Source organism: Candoia aspera, chromosome 2 (assembly GCF_035149785.1).
Source record: "Candoia aspera isolate rCanAsp1 chromosome 2, rCanAsp1.hap2, whole genome shotgun sequence".
NCBI classification, from domain to species: domain Eukaryota; kingdom Metazoa; phylum Chordata; class Lepidosauria; order Squamata; family Boidae; genus Candoia; species Candoia aspera.
Window position 1 is genome coordinate 12,879,185 of NC_086154.1, and position 22,379 is coordinate 12,901,563.

The 22,379-nt window shown below is 43.1% G+C and overlaps 1 protein-coding gene across 1 annotated transcript; it reads right to left on the minus strand.

Annotated features, from left to right (window-relative positions):
* Positions 1-8,183: 8,183 nt before the first annotated feature.
* APOM (apolipoprotein M) lies at positions 8,184-21,596 on the minus strand. The gene is made up of 7 exons (XM_063291249.1): positions 21,417-21,596; positions 19,420-19,562; positions 15,085-15,158; positions 13,307-13,405; positions 12,766-12,864; positions 11,378-11,417; positions 8,184-8,294 (listed from the first exon to the last, which is right to left on the minus strand). The coding sequence occupies exons 1-6, from the start codon at positions 21,525-21,527 to the stop codon at positions 11,392-11,394; spliced, it is 552 nt and encodes a 183-aa protein (XP_063147319.1). The 5' UTR covers positions 21,528-21,596; the 3' UTR covers positions 8,184-8,294; positions 11,378-11,391.
* Positions 21,597-22,379: the final 783 nt, after the last annotated feature.

Genomic DNA, 22,379 nt, shown 5'->3' on the forward strand with positions numbered 1-22,379 from the left:
AGACATAAAAGCCGGCATCAGCTTAGAAGTGATGCTAGGTTCCCACATACTGCTAAATCGGGATTTTTAAACCACAATTTCTTAAGCAAGTCATAGCAGGCACATTTGCTTATAGTGCTAAATCAGAATAGATGGGTTTACAGCCTGTGTTAAACCAAAATCAAGACATTGCATTAAGGTTCAGTGGGCAAGAAGGACAGCAAGTATATAAAACCAGCAAATCAAGATGTGGGTTAAATTCTGAATGAAAAAGAGACAGGAAGACAGATTTCTTAATTCCATAATTAGCCTAAACTCTATTTTTTCTGTAAAAGTGAAAATGTGGTTTGGTTCTTTTTGGGGGCGGCAGAGAAAAGATGTGGAAATGTTCGAACCCTCCCCCCCCACAGCTTTTCCACTCAGAGATACAAAGGAAGTTTGGGCTAAATAATTAAAGAATTACAAGCTCTGTTTTCCTGCCCTTTCTCTGTATCCTGCTGCATTCAGAAATTCAACTCATACCCACATTCTATTAACACATCTCAGGAAAAACTAGATAAGATGGAAAGTTCACTGGGTAAATTGGGTAGAAAAGAAATGATAGGGGATGAATAAAAATGTATTGATTCTCTATTTTTCAATATACAAAGTATTTTTAAAATATATTTGCCCTCCTATCAAACTTTTTGGAGTAGGTCATTATTATTCCTATTGTTCAAGGCACAAAGTAAAATAATAGATCACAATAATTTAAGTGAACGTCTGTATTTTCACTAAATACCTTCAGACGACCAGTTGTGCCCATTATCCCATTGCTTTTAAAATAGCAAAAACCCATTTAAGCTTCTTGCTTACAGGTAGCTCTCACTTAATGACCATTCTTTTATGACCAGTCCTCACACTTACAACCATTACAGCATCTCCACGATCACGATTTGGGAGCTTGGCAACCGGTTCATATTCATGACCGTTGCATGTCCCGCGGTCACGTCACTGCCATTTTTGACCTTCCTGGCCGGCTTGTGGCAAGCAGAATTAATGGGGAACCACATCATTCACTTAACAACCATGTGGTTCACTTAATGCACATGGTGACTCACTTAACAACCACTGCAAAAAGGTCATAAAATTGGGTTGGATTCGCTTAATGACCATTTTGCTTTGCAACTGAAATTCTGGTCCCAATTGTGGTCATTAAGTGAGGATTACCTGCATATGTTTCTCATTGTCTAGTCCTTGCCACACTCTGACTCTTCTTCCCTTGCTTGTTCTGTTTTAGGCAATTGGTTCATCAATTTAAAACCACCTCCTCCATTTCTGAAGGAGGCAAAGGCTCACTTTTGACTGGAATTAGTGAGGAGTGATATTTTGGAGCCCCTGAATGACAGATGCTGTGGCTTCCTTTTGGGGGAAGCAACAAATACGCTTTTTTGTAGAAACACAGCGGAGAGATTCCCATGCTGGTTTTGAGACCGCATCTCCTATTTTGGCCAGTTTGTCCATAAGCTGTGTGATGTGGCGGGCAGTTCTACGTGCCTGTAAGTGAAGTGGTATCCACCCTCTGTATTTTTCTGAACAGAGAAAATTATATTCCCAACAGCCAACGTGCAGAACAACTGTGAGCCTGGATGAGCCCTAATTTATGGACAAGCCCAGTTGTGGTTTACTTGGAGAATGAGTCAGCAACCTCAGGATCTGAAACACCACCAGACAATCTGAAACTAGAAAGAGAGAAGCCCACCAAGTTAATCAGCATTCTCTGCAGTGGGAGTCCTTTTCAGGAAAATTTTCAACCACATTGGCTGTTGGTACTCTGTTTCCACGTGTGCTGGTAAAATATACATCTTGGGCTGGAGGCCTTTTTTGGAGAGAGTCAGAATTTGTTCCCTGTGCAATGTTCTTAAACAGAGCCAAGTCGTGGCTCCCTAGACTGTCCTGGTGGAGAGGAAAGCAGGCCTGCAACCAGGAGGAGGATTTGAAGGAAAACCCTGAGGTTCCTGTGGAATGCACAGCACCTCCCAAGGCAAGATGGTGGAGCGGCCGCCGTCTTTTGGAAATTATTGGATGGGGCCAAAGCTCAGCTTCTGGAGACCACTCCTTGTTGGCTGGAATACCTCAACATGTTGCTCCTCACAAGCCATCAGTGGAGTCTCCAGAGCACTTCCAGATTTGCTTCAACTTCACTCGACACCTCTTTGATTTGTGCGTAGTGACTCTGCTCTGCGCATCTTCTCCGGCTTTCCGGTTGGTTATGGATATCTTGGGATTTGGAGGACCCTTGAAGGTGTGGCTCCACGGCTTTGCCTGTTTCTTGGTCAGCACCTATGGGATGTACTTGGTGCTTTGGTTGGTCCAGGAGTATCTGGTGCAATTTGCCTGTCTTTATGGATTTCTACAGACCCTGGTTTTATGGGTCAGCATCCGTGCTGGACCGTCAGAATCTCAAGAAGACGAACAAGCTGCTGGGTTCAATACAGTTCAAGAAGAACAGTCAGCAGCTGATGGATGTAAACAAGAATCACCACTATGAGGAGGAAGATTGTGTTGACCCACCTCTTGTGACAGGGTGGGGGGTTGAAGCCCAAGAGATTGACTGAAGTGGGCCCTGGAGGGACCGAAAGGAGTAACTCGTATCTTGTATTTAAGATGGCTGGACAGAAATGGGGAGGAGGGTAAAAAGGAGAAACAGTATTTCTCAAAATGAGTAATGACTCAAAAAATAAGCATTAGATTCACAGAACTCTTCCATATAGGTTGTTCCAAATCCCAGTTGTCAGTTGCTGCAAGGAAAGAAACTAATAGATGGGATGGGTAATCCATCCCGAATTATCATCATCTAGTGGGTCTCAGCAAAAATCACAGAGGAAGGAGGTCTGAGACTCATCTATCTTAAAGATGTAAGCCAATTTGAGCCCGGTTTAGGTGTTACGGCTACCCCTAGAGGATTCTGGGAACTGTAGTTTTTGAGGTGAAGGAGGGGCAGAAGTTATTAAATCCCTTCTTGGGTTCCTTGATGGGAGTCATCTTGACCTCTGGTTTGAATCTGTAGTGCCCATGTAAAATACATTTTCAAAAGAAAGCAAATAAGCATCCGGAATATAGCCAATTCCTGCATATTTACAAGGGCCTATGATTTTCTCCTGCCCCGTTTCCTGGTTTGACCTCTTACTGCTTTCTGGGAGGCAGTGACCTGGTGAAAGCCATCAAGAATAGGCAGCTGAAAATAAAGAGCACGTGTTGTTCGTACACGTATGGTCAAAGCATACAGTTGCCTTTTACCATGTTGGATGGTCTAAAAACAGTGGGTTTCTTAAAAACCTAGGGAGAGCCAGTAACTGAATCTTATGGGGATAAAATCAAGTGTATCCAAGCATCAACCTTCTTCTGCCAGGGAGAAGTAAGAGAGAGGACGTCCTATCTACTTTGGGGCAAATAATAGCTCTACTGTATCTTTACCTGAGCCATGGAAGATACAAAGTCCAGTGGATGGGGAGGGAGAGATCTACTCTACCGAGGACTGATAAATGGACATCTGAAAGGCGGATGGCTTTAGTGCAGCTAGGAAGGAGCTAGAAGATCTACAGGGGTCCTAATCTGTGGGCAGTGGAGTCCAGGAAGATGAAACATCTGGTACCCCTTTGAAGAAAACCAGCAGAAAAAAAAAACTGAAATCATTCCTGAGCTGGACCTATTGCTGCTTTTTATGTGGGGTGAGTTGGCTTTCCACAGCTTATTCCAGTAGGATTGTTGATGGGTGGGGACAGAAGTTTAGAATAATACTCTGTTTCTTCCGCCCCATATCTCAGGGAGAAGCAGTTTTGAGCCTATGGTTTCAGTACCCCCTCTTGCCCAGGGGTCCATTTTCACCAGCAACCAGATTTCTGCCCAGCTTTGGGAAACTCTGGCGCCTCACCCCATTTTCTTGTCTTCTCCCTCACTCCTTTGGCAATATTTAGATTATATCACTGACCCAGAGTCCACATCCCTCTATGGAAAACAGCTATTCTGAGTCAAAGACTCAGTGGCCTAGTGTCATGTTGTCCACATGGGCATGCAGGTAACCAGCAATTCATGTGTATCTCCCTTTGTGTGGGAGATCACACTGAGCCTACAGAATGGTGAAATGGCAACTAAGCTGTCCCTAAGATAATGGAGGTCTGTCACTGACATGCTTTTGTAGTTTGATTTGTTTTTGATTTCTTTAATTGCCTTATCTCAAAGCCACCCAACCCTGCACAGGTCATTTCAACTGTCCATGCACAGTTTGTCCTTAGAAGCAGGAGGAATAGAAAGTTACATCACGGCTTATATGGTGGACACCACTGGCCAACAGAGCAGTTAGGGGGGCTGGTATTTTGAGGAAAATCGGAATGCATCTTTTTTCTCTTCGGCTGAGGATGCTGATTCTGTTAAGGCTTGTAGATTCCTAATTTCAGAGGTTTGTTTTTCCATTAAGGTTGGAAAATGTTTCACTTTCTTTGAGGTGTTCTACAGCAGGCAACCCGCCTAGGTATTTGTGACTATAATCCTCATAATCCCCATGGGATTTGAAATCCAAAAAGAATCCAGGTGGAGGGTATTAGGTCCCCTGCTCCTGATCCAGATTCTAGCACAAAGTCCATGCCTTCATCTAGGACAGGGATGGGCATCCTGTGGCCTCCCAGATAATGATAAACTACCATTCTCACCGTCTTCCATCATGGCCTAAATTACGTGGCATTGCTGGGGGTTCTCCAGATTTGGCTTTCCTACTATATCAGCAAATGAGAAGATTCATCTTAGCCTACCACAAGTCCCTTTTATGATACGTGTTGCATCACTTCCACAGTCCCAGATGCTGTGAAGTCTTGACTCAGATGAACCTGTCATTTGGGGAATGCTCATAAATTCATTTTCCCAGAGACATCCAGCCCTCCCCCACTTCTTTCTGCAAATTGGATCCAGCCGTCCTCAGTCCAGGCCCTCTATCATCCTATGCAACATCCCTGGAGGACATCAGCTGGGGAAAACTTGAGAACCTGAATAATTTCCAATGCAGTGATGCCCCATGCAGTGTGGCGGGTGATGGTGTGCTGTTTCCAACCTAAATGTGGCATGCAAGAGCTGGGAGAGGGGAGGAGGCCTCATGACACATCAGCTAACCTTGAGAAAATACAAGCAAGCAAATTGTCTTCCCAGTCTCAGGGCCTTGGCAGCTGACTGTTCCAACGGATTGCCGGGATCAGTCATATCCATACCGCCTCTGATGCTGTGCCTTCAGTTGACGCATAAAATCCCTGTGCAATACAAAGGAGCCTCTGCGCTCCTCTCCTTTTTCTCCACAATTGCACATCTGGAGTGCAAGGCAGCCACTGAACCTGCATATCTGCCCTCCTTTCCCAAACTGAGCAAAACTGACTGAATTACGGTTGGAACTGTAATTTAATGCAGGCTAGAAAGGCACTCCTGGTCTGGAGCAAAATCACCAGCATCTTCCTTCTCTCTTGATAGCACAAAAACTTTTCCTGGCCCCAGCCAAGTCCCCTCCAGAAATGGTGGACTACACTTCCCGTCACTCCCATTCATGTGCTGATGGCTGGGATGATGCAGTCTAACATTGCGGGAGGGTGCTGGGTTGGGGAAGGTTGTCATAAAAGGGGAAGCCACCTTCCCACCCACTGGGTGGTCCTGAAGGTCATTCCAAAGATGGGCCAAGCTAGAAGAAGGGAGGAGGAGAATTGCACAAGACGCATCTAAGACCTCTGTGGCTTTGACTGATTTTGTTTCGTCTTGTTTTTTGAGCAAAGGATGCAACCCCCTCCCCTTTAGCTGGGGAAAAATCTCTCTCCCCCAGGCTTGAAAAGAAGAAAGCAGCACAAGGCCAACTCTTGTTGAGAGGCTTTTGAAATGACCAGTGTTGTTGGCAGAGGATCTGTACTTCTCCTCCACTTTCCTCCTCAAGCAGTTAGAATTGATCCCCCCCCAAAAAGTCCTATTACTTGTTTGGGCTAAATTTGCTCTAGAAAAACACCACCAGAAAAAAACAGTTTAAAAAGTCTTGTTGAGGGGAACCAGCACTTGCAGAAAAGTTAGGCATTTTCCCTGCCCCTCTGATAGTCTCTTACCTGTCTCCTGACTTGACACCTCTCTTAGAAGGAAATTATAAACTGGGACCTTCCTGTCTCCTCATTATATTCTAACTTGATTATTCCCTCTGTACAGAGTCAGATTATTCTTTTTTTTTTTTTTAAAAAAAACATCTTTTATAGGATTATAGGAGCATTTACATAGGAAAACCATAACATCCTCACTCTTTGCCAAATTCCCCAATACATATAGATATATATATTTATTTATTTAGGTAAGTAACAATTCCAAAACGGCATGTATCCAAGGTGTTGTGATTTTCTGTGATGTGCCAGGCATTAACCAATAGGCACTGTGACATTCACACCAGAACAGATCTCTTGCAGTACTGCTGCCCACCGCCGGTGGGATAGTAGGACTAGAGGAATACAGTCCTGGGTCATTTATTAGGAAAACTGTGAAAAGCATTTGCCAGGTATGGAAGCGCAAGAGGGGGAAATAATACACGTGACAAAGAGGAGTCTTCCGTGTTTCCCCAAACGTGCCATCTCTACCTACACACTAGAGAGCTGAACTATACCTCTTCCTGGTTCCTAATGTTTTTTCACGCCACTCTAGGAGTCTGGGTGTTCTCTATTGCCTTTCTGAGAGAGAACAATGCTGTCTATGTGGGTACGAGACAAATAGCTTTTTTAGGGGAACTGGATTTTCTCTGTTGGGGGGGAAATGCATGGAATTGGGGGGGAGGGTATGAAAGAGGTACATGAACTAATCTGCATATGTTCCAAGCACTGTTTGTCATTAAATGCTATTGTTCTGGATCTGGTTATTTTTCCAGTGTGTTAAAATATATCTATATATATTTAAATAAAAGGAGAACTTCAGTGAGTAGCACCCATTCCATTATAGCTAATTACAGCCAGAAGAATCAATAAACTGTGTGTGGCTAGTCCTCATGCCCCACAGGCAGCTTAAACTGTCTTTGGAACATGTCTGAATGGGGGTTCCAGCAGTCAGGATCTTTACTTACATTGTTGGGGTTGAAATGGATAATTCCTAAGATCTGTATTTGCCTTCATTCCGGGAATTGAGGGAGAGGGAAAGTGAAACTGGGAAAGATACTTAATTTCTGAGTTCTGCTGGTTCTCTCTTGCAAAATGCCCCCTAGTTGTTTTCACTCTCATTTGGACTCAATTTCTTTTGAGGTCAGCTGGGAAAAACAAATTATTTAAGAGAGCTGAGACAGGAGGTGAGGCGTTTGCGGTGCAGAATTGGCAGATGGAGAAAAGTTTAATTGCCTTCAGGATCTCCCCTGGGGAACCAGAAGAAATGTGTTTAGATGTTTCAAGTTCTCCTTGAGGACAAAGAGCTATATGAGAGTAATAGCGTCCTTTTCATATATTCCTGGGCTCAGTTCTTAATATCAGTCCCAGTTACGGATCTCAGCAGGGCTAAGAACACTGGCGAGAATCATACGCACATCATGCGAAGTCACCACGTAGCCTGCTTGGTTTTGTCCTACCGTGTTGTAAACTAGCTGTTGTAGAATGAAGAATTAGGGTGTAGTGGGCAGTTTTTCAAACCATAGTTAAAAACTGGACTAGTAGAATGTGACATCCCAGTCACAGAATCTGCAATGTTGGTCCAGCTAGTTCATGTTGTCTACAACACTTTCCCCAACATGGTTCCCCTTCAGATTTCCTGAGGGTAAATGTGTTGATAACAGGTTCTTGAGGCAGCATTTCAGAGGACTGATTTTAGCTTATTGCTGCAATGAAGCAATCTTTGGAACCCTGCCTTTGGTGACATATTCAGGCTATTGTTCAGGTCTGTTTCTACCCTTTTCTGTGAGGTTAAAGAAACACTTGAAATGCTTCAGTGCCTATTCTGAGATGACTGAAGTGCCCAAAGCAATGCCTTTGCGACAGTCGGAGAAGCACAGTGGAGGGCTAAGCTGTGATCGGCACATTCCTCTGAGATGGGCGGATTAAACACTTCATGCTGGAATTTGCAAATACCAAGGTTTTTCAAGCATGATCCTCGCCTCAGACCAGTTTTCCTGGGCTCAAATGTCTTTCAGAACTCCACATTATAGTTCGATGGACGTGCATTTTTTTTTAATCAGGAAGAGCAAATGGTTTCTCGTTAGAAAATAAGTTTTATTTGAGATTACAAGCAACTGCTTCTCCAAGCGGATGAGACAAGTCAGCGTCAAGGGGTGATTCATTCCCGCTGTGCTGGGTTTGAAGCTGGTGGGAGAAAAAGAACAATAATGAAAATGAAGATATCAGGACAGAAGGGTGGAGTGGGAGAACTGGAAACTCTGGAGTTTGTGAGTGGGGGTGGGAGACCGATCCCGGGCATCTGTGGGGGGTGGCGCCAAAAAGTCAAAATGGCAGCTGTGACTGAATGATCATGCACATAAAAAGGGGCCGGGCTTTAAGCCTCCATCTTGACTTGTTTGACAATTCTCCCCATACGCCTAGAACTGCCCCCCAGCAGCAGAATAGCTTGGGGGGCACTAGGTATGCTCAGGTGTTTGTTTTTCCTCTATCTGCATACAGACAAAACATTGACTGTGGATAGGTTCAAATCACAGTTTACAGTCAGAAGTTTGGTGGTTTACAGATTGGTATGAAGAAGCCACAGTTAACAGGGATGCCAGTGCGGACATGAAGCTGGCTAGCTTAGGGGAAAAAAAGGCCTGGAGGTAAGCATTCACATGTGCAGAAGAGAGGGTGCAAGGATAAAAGAGTAGGCCTTTTAACTCTGGTTAATGCTTGTGCCCGGTCTGAATTTTGTCCCTATGCTTGCTGTATGCTTCCAGTTTTGAGAAACAATAATTTACTTAATGCCCTGAAGGCTTCAATTATCAATACTGTCATCGAATTTTTCATTCAAGAGATCTGCTGAATTGGCACATACATGCATTAGACCAGTCCCAAGACCTGTATCGACATAGTGGCTGTCTATGCACAGCCTACGTAGCAATAAACCAGAGACAGCCATTTTTAAACTGCCTCTCCCAAACACTTCTGGCTTTTTAAGCAAGGGATCTGATTTACTGTGTCATGTGGAATGTTGATGGCTGTCAGGGTAGATCACTTTAAACTAGAAATTGTAACTTAAAACAAACCTAAGGTTCAGCATCTAGATCAGTGTTTCTCAACCTTGGCAGCTTTGAGACATGTGGACTTCAACTCCCAGAATTCCCTAGCTGTGGGCAATTCTGGGAGTTGAAGTCCACACATCTTAAAGTTGCCGAGATTGAGAAACATTGATCTAGATAAAGGAAATCCAAGATGGGGCTTGTTTTGGGTCAATATGATACACAGAACCATTTTAAGTGTGCTGGGTGAATGTGGCCGATATGAGAAGACAGTTGCTAAAAAAAAATGTCCTAGCTCAGACAAGTAGAGGTGGAATCAGAGAGGTGGGGCCCGAACTCCTACCGCCCTAAAGGGTTTGGGGCCATCACTGAGCCAGCTATGGGGCACAGCTGTATGATCACTCTTGCAGGACATGCTAAGCTGTGGCTGTGGTGCCAGATGACAGCTCAAGCCATGGTCAGTTATGGCCAACATGTCATCCTCCATGGCTGTGGATATGCTAACTGCTGGCCAACTGATGTTTCTTTTGAAAAACCATTTTAGGAAAAAAAAATTCAGAAACACTAAGGGGTCTGATTGAAGTTTAAGCCACTGTGAATGGGATGGGAAGAAAATAGATCTTTCTTCCTTCTACTCCTTGGGCCACATTTCAATCCCTTCCCCAGGGACCTGTTCCTTTCTCCTAGTTTTATGTCTACAATCTGGAGGAAATATTAGGTGTACCTCCCCATTCAAGTTCAAATGCTATGCAAACTATGACCGAGGTAAGTAAATCTATTAGAAACCGTGGCTGGCTTCACCATGCTGTCATACAAACAAGCTCTATGTATATAAAGGATTATAGAAGCCAAGTTCAGGATTTTGTACATTCTGCAAAGAGGCAAAGAAAATACAGAAATATGGTCAAGGAACTCATATTCCATACCTAGAAACACCTTTAGAAATACATTCACTTATATAATATACAAATGTATACAGTTTTTGCTTATTTTGCCTAATTCCTTCTGAAAAAGAAAAAGAGGACATGAGCTAACCATGTTCTCCCAGCTAGTTTTTGAATCTCACCAACCTCTGCTGTGCATGCTCAGGCCTAGTTTTGCCATCTTAAGGGCTAGAAAACAAACCAGGTTATGAGCATTTCCAAATGTCTCGGCTTAAGCAGCCTGCCAGTCAACACCAAGGAGTTTTGCCTTGCCTGCGCCTCCCCTGACCATTGCGTCTACAGCAGCCTTTCTCAGTGCTTCAAGGAATTCACAGGTTTGCTAGAGAATGGCTTTTCTCGCTGCAGAACTGGGGAGAAGGTGCTTTGTTTTCATGTGTCATCATTTTTAATTATCACTTTTAATTTTTTCCAGGGCTATAGGCTTCAGAAGCTGGGAATGGCCTGAACCAGATACGAATTTCCTTCTTTTTCTCTCTCTTTCTTTGTCTGTGACTCTCATCAATCTTTCTCACCCAAGCAATATTTTTCTGTGTACAATTCACCTTGTCTCTTTCTCTCCCAGTGGTGCAGGACGTATCACTGAAGCACCAGGCTCCAGGGGTACGACGCGACTGCCTTGCCCTGGGGAATCTTCCATTGTGCGCAAAGACTAACGTGAGATTAATTGTACACGGAAACATAATGCTGAACAGAAGGGTTTGCTTCGCTCCCATATCTCTGTATCTCTCTGTTTGTGCCAGCACATTTCTCTCTCGTTTCCCCACCTTTTATCATTCTCCTTGTCGCTCCAACTTGCTTTCTGTCTCATCCGCCTTCTCTTTCTCTCTCTCTCTCTGTCACTCCAGTCATCTCTCTCTCTCTTCCCCCACCCCCTTCTGCTGGAATAATTTTTTAAACTTTTAAAAAATTAACTATATAGTTTCGGTTTTCAGTTTTAGTTATTACGGCGATTGGCCAGTGGAAATTCACTATATATATATATATATAGTTTCGGTTTTCAGTTTTAGTTATTACGGCCATTGGCCAGTGGAAATTAACTATATATATATATATATATATATATATATATAAAAGCAAATACACAAAGTTATAAAAGAAGAAGAAAAAATGAACTTCAAGCTGCATGAAATCAGGTTGACAGCCAGAGGGTCCTCATTCTAAAATTACAAGGTAAAGTCACCATTCATCAGGACTTAGTCTCCGTGAAAAGGGGTTTTTAGTGTTCAGAGCATGATTTTGGGATAGATAGTAGAGAGTGGTATGGGGTGATTTGTCTTACCCAACAGTTAGAGCTCAGGTTTCTTGGAATTCACAGGCATCTAAGAGACGGGACAGAAAGAAATGGTTACTATTGCACATAACTTCTCTTCTGCCATGTTATTTGTGATTCTGGCCTTTGGAATCCAGAAGTGCATTCTGAGTAACGCAGTTAGACTGTCACAAGAGATTAAAACTGTCCATAGCATGCAAAGCTTTTGCATATCCAGTTACGCATGAGGAGCTGTATTAATTTCTACCTCTCCAACAAGTTGTAACAGGCTGGGGTTTAACTGCTGGGGCCAAAGGACGGCATTCAAGGTGGTCCTAAATAGTCTGTGCAGAAAGGGATGAAAGCATTATAGTGTCTGATGCAAAGAATATCTTCAATGTAAAAATGAACGACTGCCCTTGCTGGATTGGATGAGATCAAAAACCATGCTGTAAGAAATGTTTTCAGTGCAGTGTGAGACTCCCTGTTGTTTTGGGTGCAACAGTGAGGAAGAGGGGTTATTGTTTGCAGAGATGGTCAAAGCCACCATCCGCACCTGGGTCCCTCTAGCATCCTGACAAGGCCAACAACAGATGTGAACACCTTACATCTCTTTCCTGCTTACCCTATGCACATAATGGCTGGATCTACCATTTTAATTCCCCATCATGCATCCCAATGTAGCATCATTTGGATTATTGTGGGACCTCAAAATGGTGCTCTCCCAAGCCCCCACTGCTATTAGGGAAGACCTCCAGGGCTTCCTTAGGACTGAAGCCAGCCAATCTTGAAGGCACTGTGTGAAGAGGTCCTAGAAGACCAGTTAGGTTAAGGTAGAAAAGGACAATCCAGCCATCGTTGTTGGAGAGGGAAAGTGCTCTGGAAGAGCCTGGAGAATGTTGAATTCCTGCACAAGCAAGTATTTCTGGTGGGGGCAGTGGGCACAGCTGGAATTTTGAAATGGCACTCTTGCAAAATGGCTGCCTTGGTGGGTATGGCCAGCAATAAAGCAGAGATTTACCACAAGGTTGTTCTCTACTGCCTCCTCTAACACTCCCAGATGTTTCTTTAGGTCCCACCTTACTTTTCTCATTTTCTGGACATGGGGCACTTTTCCACATGGAAAATTAGGCTTTAGACTTCTCCCCATTTTTTAATGTTTTATTATGCCAATGGGATCAATGGGAGTCCTACAGCCACTATTGTAAATAAAGATGGTGCTAGAGACTGGCCCTGGGCCCTGCCTGCTGTGTGCCAGCTTCCTAAGTTGAACATTTATTTTCATTAAATCGAAGTCAAGTCAGTGGGGCAGGGAGCCTTCTGGGTGGCAAAGGAGTTGTCTTACAGGGTTGCCCCCTGCCAGGATACAATGCTAGTGCCCGTGGTGGACAAGCTGCTAGTCCAGAGGGAGGCTGTACCTTGAGTTCTAGGTATAAGGAGGAGTTCATTCATGTCAAGGCAAGAAGCTTTGTTCCAGAAATCAGCAAGGCAGTCTTCTGCAGGATAAAGGATCCGGGCTAGGGAGAGAAGGAAGATGCAGCTCAGGACCAAGAAGGAATCTGGATCTCAAACCCTCCACTTTCTTCAACCTATGGATTGGGGAACCCTTTTGTTTCAGCGAGGGTGGGAGTTGCAGTGAACATGGTTGAGAAGTGTTAAATTGGCACAAATACAATTTTTGTTCATGCTCACATGATAATGTCATTGGTTTTAGGTAAGAAAATTCAAGTTAGCAGGGGGTGGTATTTTAATACATTGTTGCTAAATTGTCCTCAGTTTGTCAGCTACCACTACCAATGGCATGCATATATATATATATTTCATCTCTGTGGCAACCAAGGCAGTGAATGTCTCTGGTTGGTGACGTGTCATGAGGTTCGAGATGGCTGCACTGCTTTAACTCTAAAAAAACAAACCAACCCCAATGGTTAGATTTAAGGATCAGAGCAAAAGACTTACAGTAGAAAAGGATCCTTTGATAATCTTGATCTATTTCCTGGACAATGATGGAGTTGGGACACTTGGCGGAGAACAATTCTGTCCTCATGTGAGGCCGGCCTGTTGCAGTGAATCCAGAGAAAAAACAAAGCCAGAAGGTTGGCATACATATTCAGGAGAATAATAGAGGTAGTCCTCACTTAACAACCATTCATTTAGTGATGGTTCAGACTTACAGTGGTGTTGAAAAAAAAGACTTACGACCAGTTCTCACACTTAGGACCATTGCAGTGTCCCCATGGTCACGAGATCACAATTTGGGCACTTTGCAACCAGTTTGCATTTATGACCGTTGCAGAGTCCTGTGGTCATGAGATTGCCATTTTTGACCTTCCCGGCCGGCTTCTGGTAAGCAAAATCAATGAGGAACCGTGTGATTCGCTTAACAATCACATGGTTCACTTAATGCCCGCAGTGATTCGCTTAACGGCCACAGCAAAAAAGGTAGTAAAATTGGGTTGGATTCGCTTAATGACCACTTTGCTTAGCAAAGTTCTGGTCCCAATTGTGGTCATTAAGCAAGGACTACCTGTACGAAACAAGTAAGTGCTTGACCTGCATGCCTTCAGAAGGTGGATGAGAGAATTGCCTCTCTTAAATGTTTTTCTCAAATAAGAACACATCCCTGCATGTAGAATGCTAGTCTGTCAGGGTGAACTCTTAGTCTAATCTGTGAGGTTTACATGTTAACAGAATCAACTACCATAGGAAAATCAATAACTAAATGCAGAGATACATTCAGTATGTATTAATATCCAGAAGTTCAACTCCAGTTCCTTTTTTAAATCAAGCTGATGGAGAAACAGAATAATACATAGATTTATGATCTCTTTGGAAAAAGACACTTTTACATTAAAAATCTGCAATAGATATGAGCAGGTATAAAATAAGTTGTGTTGCATCTTTTACTGTTCCAGAAAAATATCAGCGATGTAAAAATATGTGTGAAATGATACTGCTTCGCTTATTAAATTGTTATCTTTCTATTAACAATCCAACGCTTGATGCAGGAGTGATTATTCAGCCATATATATATATATATTCAGCCATATGGACTAACGAATGTACTGTAGCTCAAAACCCCATTGTTATATTCGTGACTGGTTCCCCAGATTAAAGAAATGCATCAAAATGAATCTGCAGCTTTGTTATCCTTAAATTAGGCTTGTCTAACAACTGAAGGTATGGTATGGCATCTGGTTTTTCCAGATGCTGGAAGGGACTCAGCCTAAGGCAAGATTCTGCATGTGCAGTTGTTCAGAAATGCAAATTAAAAAAATAAATTGTATGGTTATTCACAGCTGTGAAATACGTAGGTGCATAACAGCTTAAAATGCAAAAAGCCTATAGATTTTGTACCTTCAAATTCTTGCCAAATCCTTTGCTGTCAACACAGATTTAAAAAGGATAGGTTGGAAAGTGGACTTGGAAAGCGAATGAGGAAGATATCAAAGTACTGCAATAAAATGCAGTTGTAGATGAGCCCTCCTCACAGATGCCAGTGAAAAACAATAGTAAGGGATAAACCTGTCCTACTGATTTCAATTGGAAATTAGCATGACTATCTTTGCCTGAACCCAGCCCATGAATTCCAGCCTATCTACCCTGCCACTGCAGTTATTCCCTGCATCTTATGCTTCACAATCTTAATTGCGCTGTATAATATGTATTGCTTTTAAGATCAGCTTTGAAGATAAGGTTATCAGCAAAGCTGGCAGGAAAAAAAAAAGATGCCTTACCTTCGGTAGCCAAGTCAGCACTTTCTTCTTTAAGCAAATAATTCCATGATTTGGGAACACATTGGCCTGTTTTCCTAGGAAGAAAAGAGGCAGGAAAAAATATGGGTGATGGGCAGAAGGCCAGACAAGTTTCAAACGTTGATGCAGAGGATCACAGTGAACTGAGAAGACTGGGGGGGAAAGTTGACACACAAATTGCATTTCTTTTTAAACCTACTCTGACTTTTTCAAAAGTTAGTTATTGTAGAGAGGTGGATCTCTGAGGTTGTGCTAAAACAGACGTGTGACAGAATATGCAAGCTGAAACTCGAAACAGACATGACGACTTTTAATGGAGGCAGGATTGCGATTATGATACATACTGTCTGCCAAAATACAGTTGATGCTGTGTGACATACAGGAGGTACAATATATTTGTTGTATTTAGGAGAGCTGAAGGCATACTACACAATTTGGGGGGTGGGGGGTAATAACAGGGGCTAGGGAGGCACATGTTTCTGGTGACCAAAGGCACTGTGGTTGTGCAATCCAACTGCCGTTCTGTTCGGATGCTTTATCCCAGTCTTTCTCAAGCTTGGCAACTTGAAGATGTGTGGGCTTCAACTCCCAGAATTCCCCAGCCAGCCATGCTGGCTGGGGAATTCTGGGAGTTGAAGTCCACACATCTTCAAGTTGCCAAGCTTGAGAAATACCACTTGACTGTATTTCAGCATTCAATCATAGATCTGAGTTTTAGCTCCTTTATTTTTACATATTGGAAGTAGGGTGTTTTTTTTTAATCCATCTTTTCTTGATCACCGGTCCCTTGAGAGAAGCAGAGAACAGGGCACCTCCTCCCTTCATCCGCCTCTTGATATTTTGTTGGTTCTGTAGTTGATTTCACAATTTCATCTTCTCAGAGAGCCTCATTTAATCCATTTCAAAGTCTCCCATTCAGTTTCACAGCCCTAACGTGGAACTCCCTCCCCGCTTATAGAAGTAGGGTGCATTTTCCTCTGTCAGGGATCAGCGCAGAAAACTGATTATACGGCAGCACTGAGTTTGGCAAACTTTAATTTCCCAAATTAAATTTAATTTCCCATCTTCCCTTTTGGGGGAGATGGGCGGTAGCAAAATTTGAATAATAAATAAATAAATAAATAAATAAAAGGCCTGTTATAAAAGGAGCCATGGAACACACAGGAAAACAGCAGCAGCATGACAGATTGAACTATGTTTATATGTTCCATCAGCAGTTATATTTCACAGGATAAATGCTTGTAGACATTGTTACAGGTGCTCCCAGGTTTGGCTGTGGGCACCCACTCACACCCTGTTGAGGCAGGTGGATCTTGTCAGCCCCCCTTGCTTTCTACCTGGGTTTTCCAGATAGGTGCGGCTTGAGCAGACAAGGCACACAGCCCTGGTCAACAGCCAGGATATAATTAGGGACACAGACGAATCACTTTCAACTGAACACTGAGGCACAACAGGCTCTTTGGCATAGACAGAGACCCAGTGAATTTAAAGTAGCAGCAAAACTTTCCTGGCTGCAATGTATAGTACATTTGCAATTTCTCATAGACGCGCACACGCTCAACCTCAACTCCTAGAATTCCCCAGCCAGCCACTGAATTCTGGGAGTCGAAGTCCACACATCTTCAAGCTGCCATGGTGTGCTAGGGGGACAGAAGCCGCCCAGTCTGGATCCAAAGACCATTCAAGGAGTGGGCCAGCTTCTGGACCCCTTTTATATCCAAAAGTCTTAATGGGATTGGGGGGTTTTCCAAGCTCAGGCCCAGCTTCCTTTGTCTGGTTCAGGCGACATTGTTTCCTTAATGACTTGTTTCCTTCTTAACTTGTTGTTGTTTATTCATTTAGTCGCTTCTGACTCTTTGTGACTTCATGGACCAGCCCACGCCAGAGCTTCCTGTCGGTCGTCAACACCCCCAGCTCCCCCAGGGACGAGTCCGTCACCTCTAGAATATCATCCATCCATCTTGCCCTTGGTCGGCCCCTCTTCTTTTTGCCCTCCGCTCTCCCTAGCATCAGCATCTTCTCCAGGGTGTCCTGTCTTCTCATTATGTGGCCAAAGTATTTCAGTTCTGCCTTTAATATCATTCCCTCAAGTGAGCAGTCTGGCTTGATTTCCTGGAGGATGGACTGGTTTGATCTTCTGGCAGTCCAAGGCACTCTCAGAATTTTCCTCCAACACCACAGTTCAAAAGCATTGATCTTCCTTCTCTCAGCCTTCCTTATGGTCCAGCTCTCACAGCCATATGTTACTATGGGGAACACCGTTGCTTTAACTATGTGGACCTTTGTTGTCAGTGTGATGTCTCTGCTCTTAACTATTTTATCGAGATTTGTCATTGCTCTTCTCCCAAGGATTAAGCGTCTTCTGATTTCCTGACTGCAGTCAGCATCTGCAGTAATCTTCGCACCTAGAAATACAAAGTCTTTCACTGCTTCTACGTTTTCTCCCTCTATTTGCCAGTTATCAATCAAGCTGGTTGCCATAATTTCCCCCTTAACTACTTTCTCAAAAGGATCTTTTAGACAAGATTCCTGGTGTTTTGTCTCTCCTGCTTAGTGCCTAGCCCATCTTTAGGTTAGGGCAGCTTCAGCCTAGTCTCACAACATCCACACAGGGGCATCCACAGGTGTGTATGTGACAGAGAGTCAAGATGGTGACTGTAATCCCAAGATTGTGGCCACGATCTTGACTTTTGGACCCCCCCACCCGATCCTCATGCATCGATTCCTGAAAACCTTTTCTCCAGCTATGGTAGTCCAGTATTCTATCTTCACCGCAAAGTAGAGAAAAACAACCACACAAATTATCTACTTGGTGTTGTGCTTTGTCTATCATCCAACTGTTGCCGTGCCAGCTGAATCTGTCAGACTAGGGCTCCTGGACATTTTTATGAAGGAAGAGGACAATATGGGGAACTCATTCCAGAGTATTAATAGAAACTTAATGCGGAATTCTTCACTTAAGAAAAATAAATCAGGTGCACGGGTATTGGATGCGAGATACCTGACCTGGTAATACAGTCAAAAAGAATTGTACTTGACCACGTGCTGAGCATGCATCGGCAGCATGATATGGCTGCTAAAAAGGCAAATGCAATTTCCAGCTGCCTCAGTAGAAGGATATTCAGAGGGAGGCATATTTTTATTCTACACTGAAGTTTTAAGAAAGATTTTAAAAAGCTAGAGCAGGAGCAGAGAAGAGCAACAAAGATTATCAGGGGACCGGAAGCCTCCCTTGTGAGGGAAGTTAGTATGTTTTGCCTTAAGGCAAGACAACTGCGCAGGAGTTTCAAGAAATATAATAACACTTTTCAAGTACCTGAATAGGCATCCTATATAGAACAGTGTTTCTCAACTGTGGCAATTTTAAGATGTGTGGATGTCAACTCCCAGAATTCCCCAGCCAGCCATGCTGGCTGGGGAATTCTGGGAGTTGACGTCCACACATCTTAGTTGCCAAGGTTGAAAAACAGTGATATAAAAGGTCAAGATCTAGTCTCTGTTCTCTATTTCCCAGTATGTAAGGCATGGAACAATGGTCTTATATTTATGGGAAGGCAAATGCCAGCTGGATGTTAGGAAAGCCATCCTAACAGCAGGAGCTATTCAACAGCGGAACTAGTTACCAAGTGAAGTGGAAGTCTGTCCCCTTCACTGGTTGTGTCACAGCAGGGACTGAGCATCCATCTCTTGGAGATGCTTTGCTTTCAGTTCCTGCATTCACTAAGTGATGGGTTGGACGAGATGCCTTAAGGGCCTCTTCCCAATCTATGGTTCTATAACAAAGCTGCCACTGATGAATGCTCTTTTCACCCTAAAAGTCTGAGATTGTGAGTGAAAGCAACTTAATTTCTCACCCCCTATTAGATGTCAGGCAGCATGGAAGGAATCCTAGCTGCTTTGTGCTTGTGGCTACACCCCTTTTTGTTTCTGGTAAGCACAAGTGTGATGTTTGCATATTGCCTTTGGGCCTCCTTGAATTTAGCAAGGTGTATAGCTTGTTTACAAGGACAGAGGATCCCTATTACCATAAAATCCTGCCCCTACCCTACCCTACCTCAACACCAGTTAAGCTCCCAAGATGCTGACACAGACTTGCATAGCAAAATGATTGAGTCTCTACACATACTCTGCGTGTACTCAAGAGGCCCTTATCTTTATTCATATTGCAACACATATTCCAAAATTCTAGAGACCCTTGGTTCAAACCTTCTCCTGGGATAAGGAATAGATCCTGGAGAGATACCCTGGAAAGATATGAAATAGATCCTGGGAGAAAAAAATGCTTCTGTATATAAACATTGTAAGGGCTGAACTCACAGTCGGATGGCAGCCTGTAGTCGCAACTGCTCTGGGTTCTCTCTCTGATTCATACTAAACAGGATGCTGTCAACGTGGGCAAATGTCTCCAGCGAAGATGGGGATGGTGCTGCAGCAGCGATGAAGAGCCACCTGCCAAGATACTGCAAAGATGAGAATTTGGTCACTGCCGGCCAAATTAAGAGAACATGCAAGTGTGATTCTAAATCCCCAAAGCTTTGTTTTAGGCAAAATCATTGTTTAGGAAAGGGCAATTCTTTCTCCAGCAATCATATGTCTTTTGACACATTTTCAGCCCCCAGAGTACCAAACATTGCCAGTTCAGGGCTGGAAAAGAAAATAGAAAAGAGTGGGTGAGGAAAGAACTAAACGTTTCAACAGCTTTCTCATTGCTGAAAATAGAATTCCTTGCAATCTGGCAAATTAATGATAATGTGTCAATGTCACAGAAGGAAATGAAATAGTCTCTACCCAGTTTCTTTTCCTAAGAAAAATCACCCATTTAGCATTCAGTGTTTGCAATTACATGGTATTATGGTTTGGCCCCTTGGACAACCATTTTAAATAGACATTCTCACATGCACTATATACTGTATACCAAAGGGCTCATTAAAAAGATTCCTAGCTTCACAACATAGGTAAACATCAAGCCTACATTTTGGCCTTTTTAAACTCTTTCCTACCTTTGTTTTTTTAAAAAATATTTTTGCCTAATAAAAAAACTGGGGGAGGAACTGAAAGCTCATACAGTCTTCTACTGATTGGGACTTTTCCCCCATGGATTAACCCAGCTACAGTTGATTTTTATAATGTAGACAGGCAATCATATACAGTCTTTACCCACTGTGATGAAAAGAAGCTTCCCAAACTGTTGCTTTCTAGGTGTGATGGGGTTAGTTGGGAATTCTAGGTAATCCCAACACATTGGGAGTCATCAGATTGAAGAAAGTTGGTCTAGATATTCCCAGACCTAACCACAAACTGTGACTGATTAAAAAAAAAAGCTTTCTAGCCCTGGACAAGAGTCACCCGGTCCCAAGGGTGGAACTCAAAGCATAAACTCTCCTTTGTTCATTTCTTTTGTAGTAACAGCTCTGAAAGTAAAAACATGCTTTTGGCTTGCTCTTTTTTTCTAAAAATCTGAGGCTGTATTATTTTCAACAAGACAAGTGGCAAAAGAGTTCTCTAAATTATGGTCTGTATTAGTTAGAAAGTACATAGTATTTGCAAAGTTGATCTCAGGCAGCAAAATACCTTGGTCTTGGCTGGTCTTGCTTCAGTTAAAACTGCTTTTACTTGGGAACATTTCTTCCTGCCTGCCTTTCTCCAAAACACCACCCTTGACATTTAAATTACACAAACACTAATTGCATTTCCAAAGGGATTTTCTAACAAAGGTTGAAATCAATCTCAAAAAGTGGCCTCTCCTGTCACCAGAAATCTATGCATTTTCAACCCATTTTTTTTTAGTAGTACTTAGAATTTATTGAGGATTGAGGCAGCAGATCAACTGTATAAATAAATAGTACATAGTACCAGATCTCTTCCAGGTGTTATTTTGTTTGAACGTTGCGATGTATAAAACTCAGATTCACCAACTATAGTGGTCAAGGTGTTGGATTAGGTAAGGGGAGACTCTGGTTCGAGTCTACTCTCAGCCTTGCAAGTTTACTGGGTGACTTTGGGCCAGCTACTCCCTCTCATCCCACCCCACCCCACAGGGCTGTTGTGGCGAAAAGCCGGAGGAGGCAGTGCTATATATGCCTTGATCGCTCGGAGGAAAGGTGAGATGGAAGTGTAACAAACTAGTACTAATAAACTAGTAACAATAATATACAGAACATTCCTATGCTTTTTTTCCATCTCTTTTCATGCCTGCCACTCAGTGGATGCACCTGCGTCTTAGAAATAGTCGGATTTAAGTGGTTTTCCACAATAACCTGCAATTATTAACCCTGGCATCCTGCCTGGATTTTTTCTTTTTCTTTTTTGGTTACCTGGTCCTGGTTCAGCTCATTAGCATGCAACTTCACTGGATTCTCACAGAGGGAAACAGCATCCACAATGAGTCCATAGAAGTAGAGGAGATAAGTCCATAGTCCCTCCATTACTGAAGCGATTGGTGGCTTGTTCTGAGAATCAGTCCCTGAAGGTACATCTTGTACAGTTCACCTTTGCCCTCCACTTGTTAAATGTTTAGCCCTCCAGGGTGTAGAGTCCACTCTGAATGGTTGTGTGGTTTATACTACTGTGAAACTGAAATCCAGAAGGATCCTACTAAGCCAGGCCAGGGGGAAGGGGCCAGAAAGCAAAAAAGCCAAGGAGGTGCATTTGGTGAGTTCTGTGTAGGTGGGAAGGCAGTATTTGGTTAGAAAGGGATTTTCCTCTGTGGTTATTTCGGCTGCAATAGGAATTTTGCTATTTTATTTTATTTTGGTTTTCTCCTGTCCTGGATCATCTGATCAAACCCGCCCCCCCCCCCGCAACTGGTTAATTTAAACTAATATGTACCATTGGCCATTCCAAGAGATGTCAACACCACAGGTCTTCTCCTATGCACAGTCCTGCGTATTGTCTCCAAAACCAAATTGCACAGACATCTATACCAGCAGCATAGGGACTATTTATTCATTTTTTTACATTTTATTTTTCAAATCGAAAAGAGGGACCCTGGGCGGTTATACGGTTCTATATAACCAATGTCTTTCAAGGAGTAGTGTGCTGCTTTAATTGGGACTACCATTCTAGATAGAAAGCTGATAGGATATCAGCTTCAGATCCTTCTATTGTGGTTGACTACTATATCACACCCTCCGTCTTGGCCAACCGCAAGGTAGTGGACCCTGTGTCCTATTTCTGTGGCTCATACATTCTGCTCTGCTCTGACCACGACTGCTAAAACTCAAAAGTATCGTTTCTCATTATTTTGACAGGAAAGAAGATAAAAACTGTAATATAAA

Excerpts from the sequence above, each read along its gene's own strand:
- APOM (XM_063291249.1), bottom strand. The coding sequence starts at position 21,527 with ATGGAGGGACTATGGACTTATCTCCTCTACTTCTATGGACTCATTGTG. Across the intron at positions 19,563-21,416 it reads ATGAGCTGAACCAGGACCAG|TATCTTGGCAGGTGGCTCTT; the intron begins GTAACCAAAAAA and ends TCATCTTTGCAG. Across the intron at positions 13,406-15,084 it reads TGCTGACTTGGCTACCGAAG|GCCGGCCTCACATGAGGACA; the intron begins GTAAGGCATCTT and ends TCACTGCAACAG.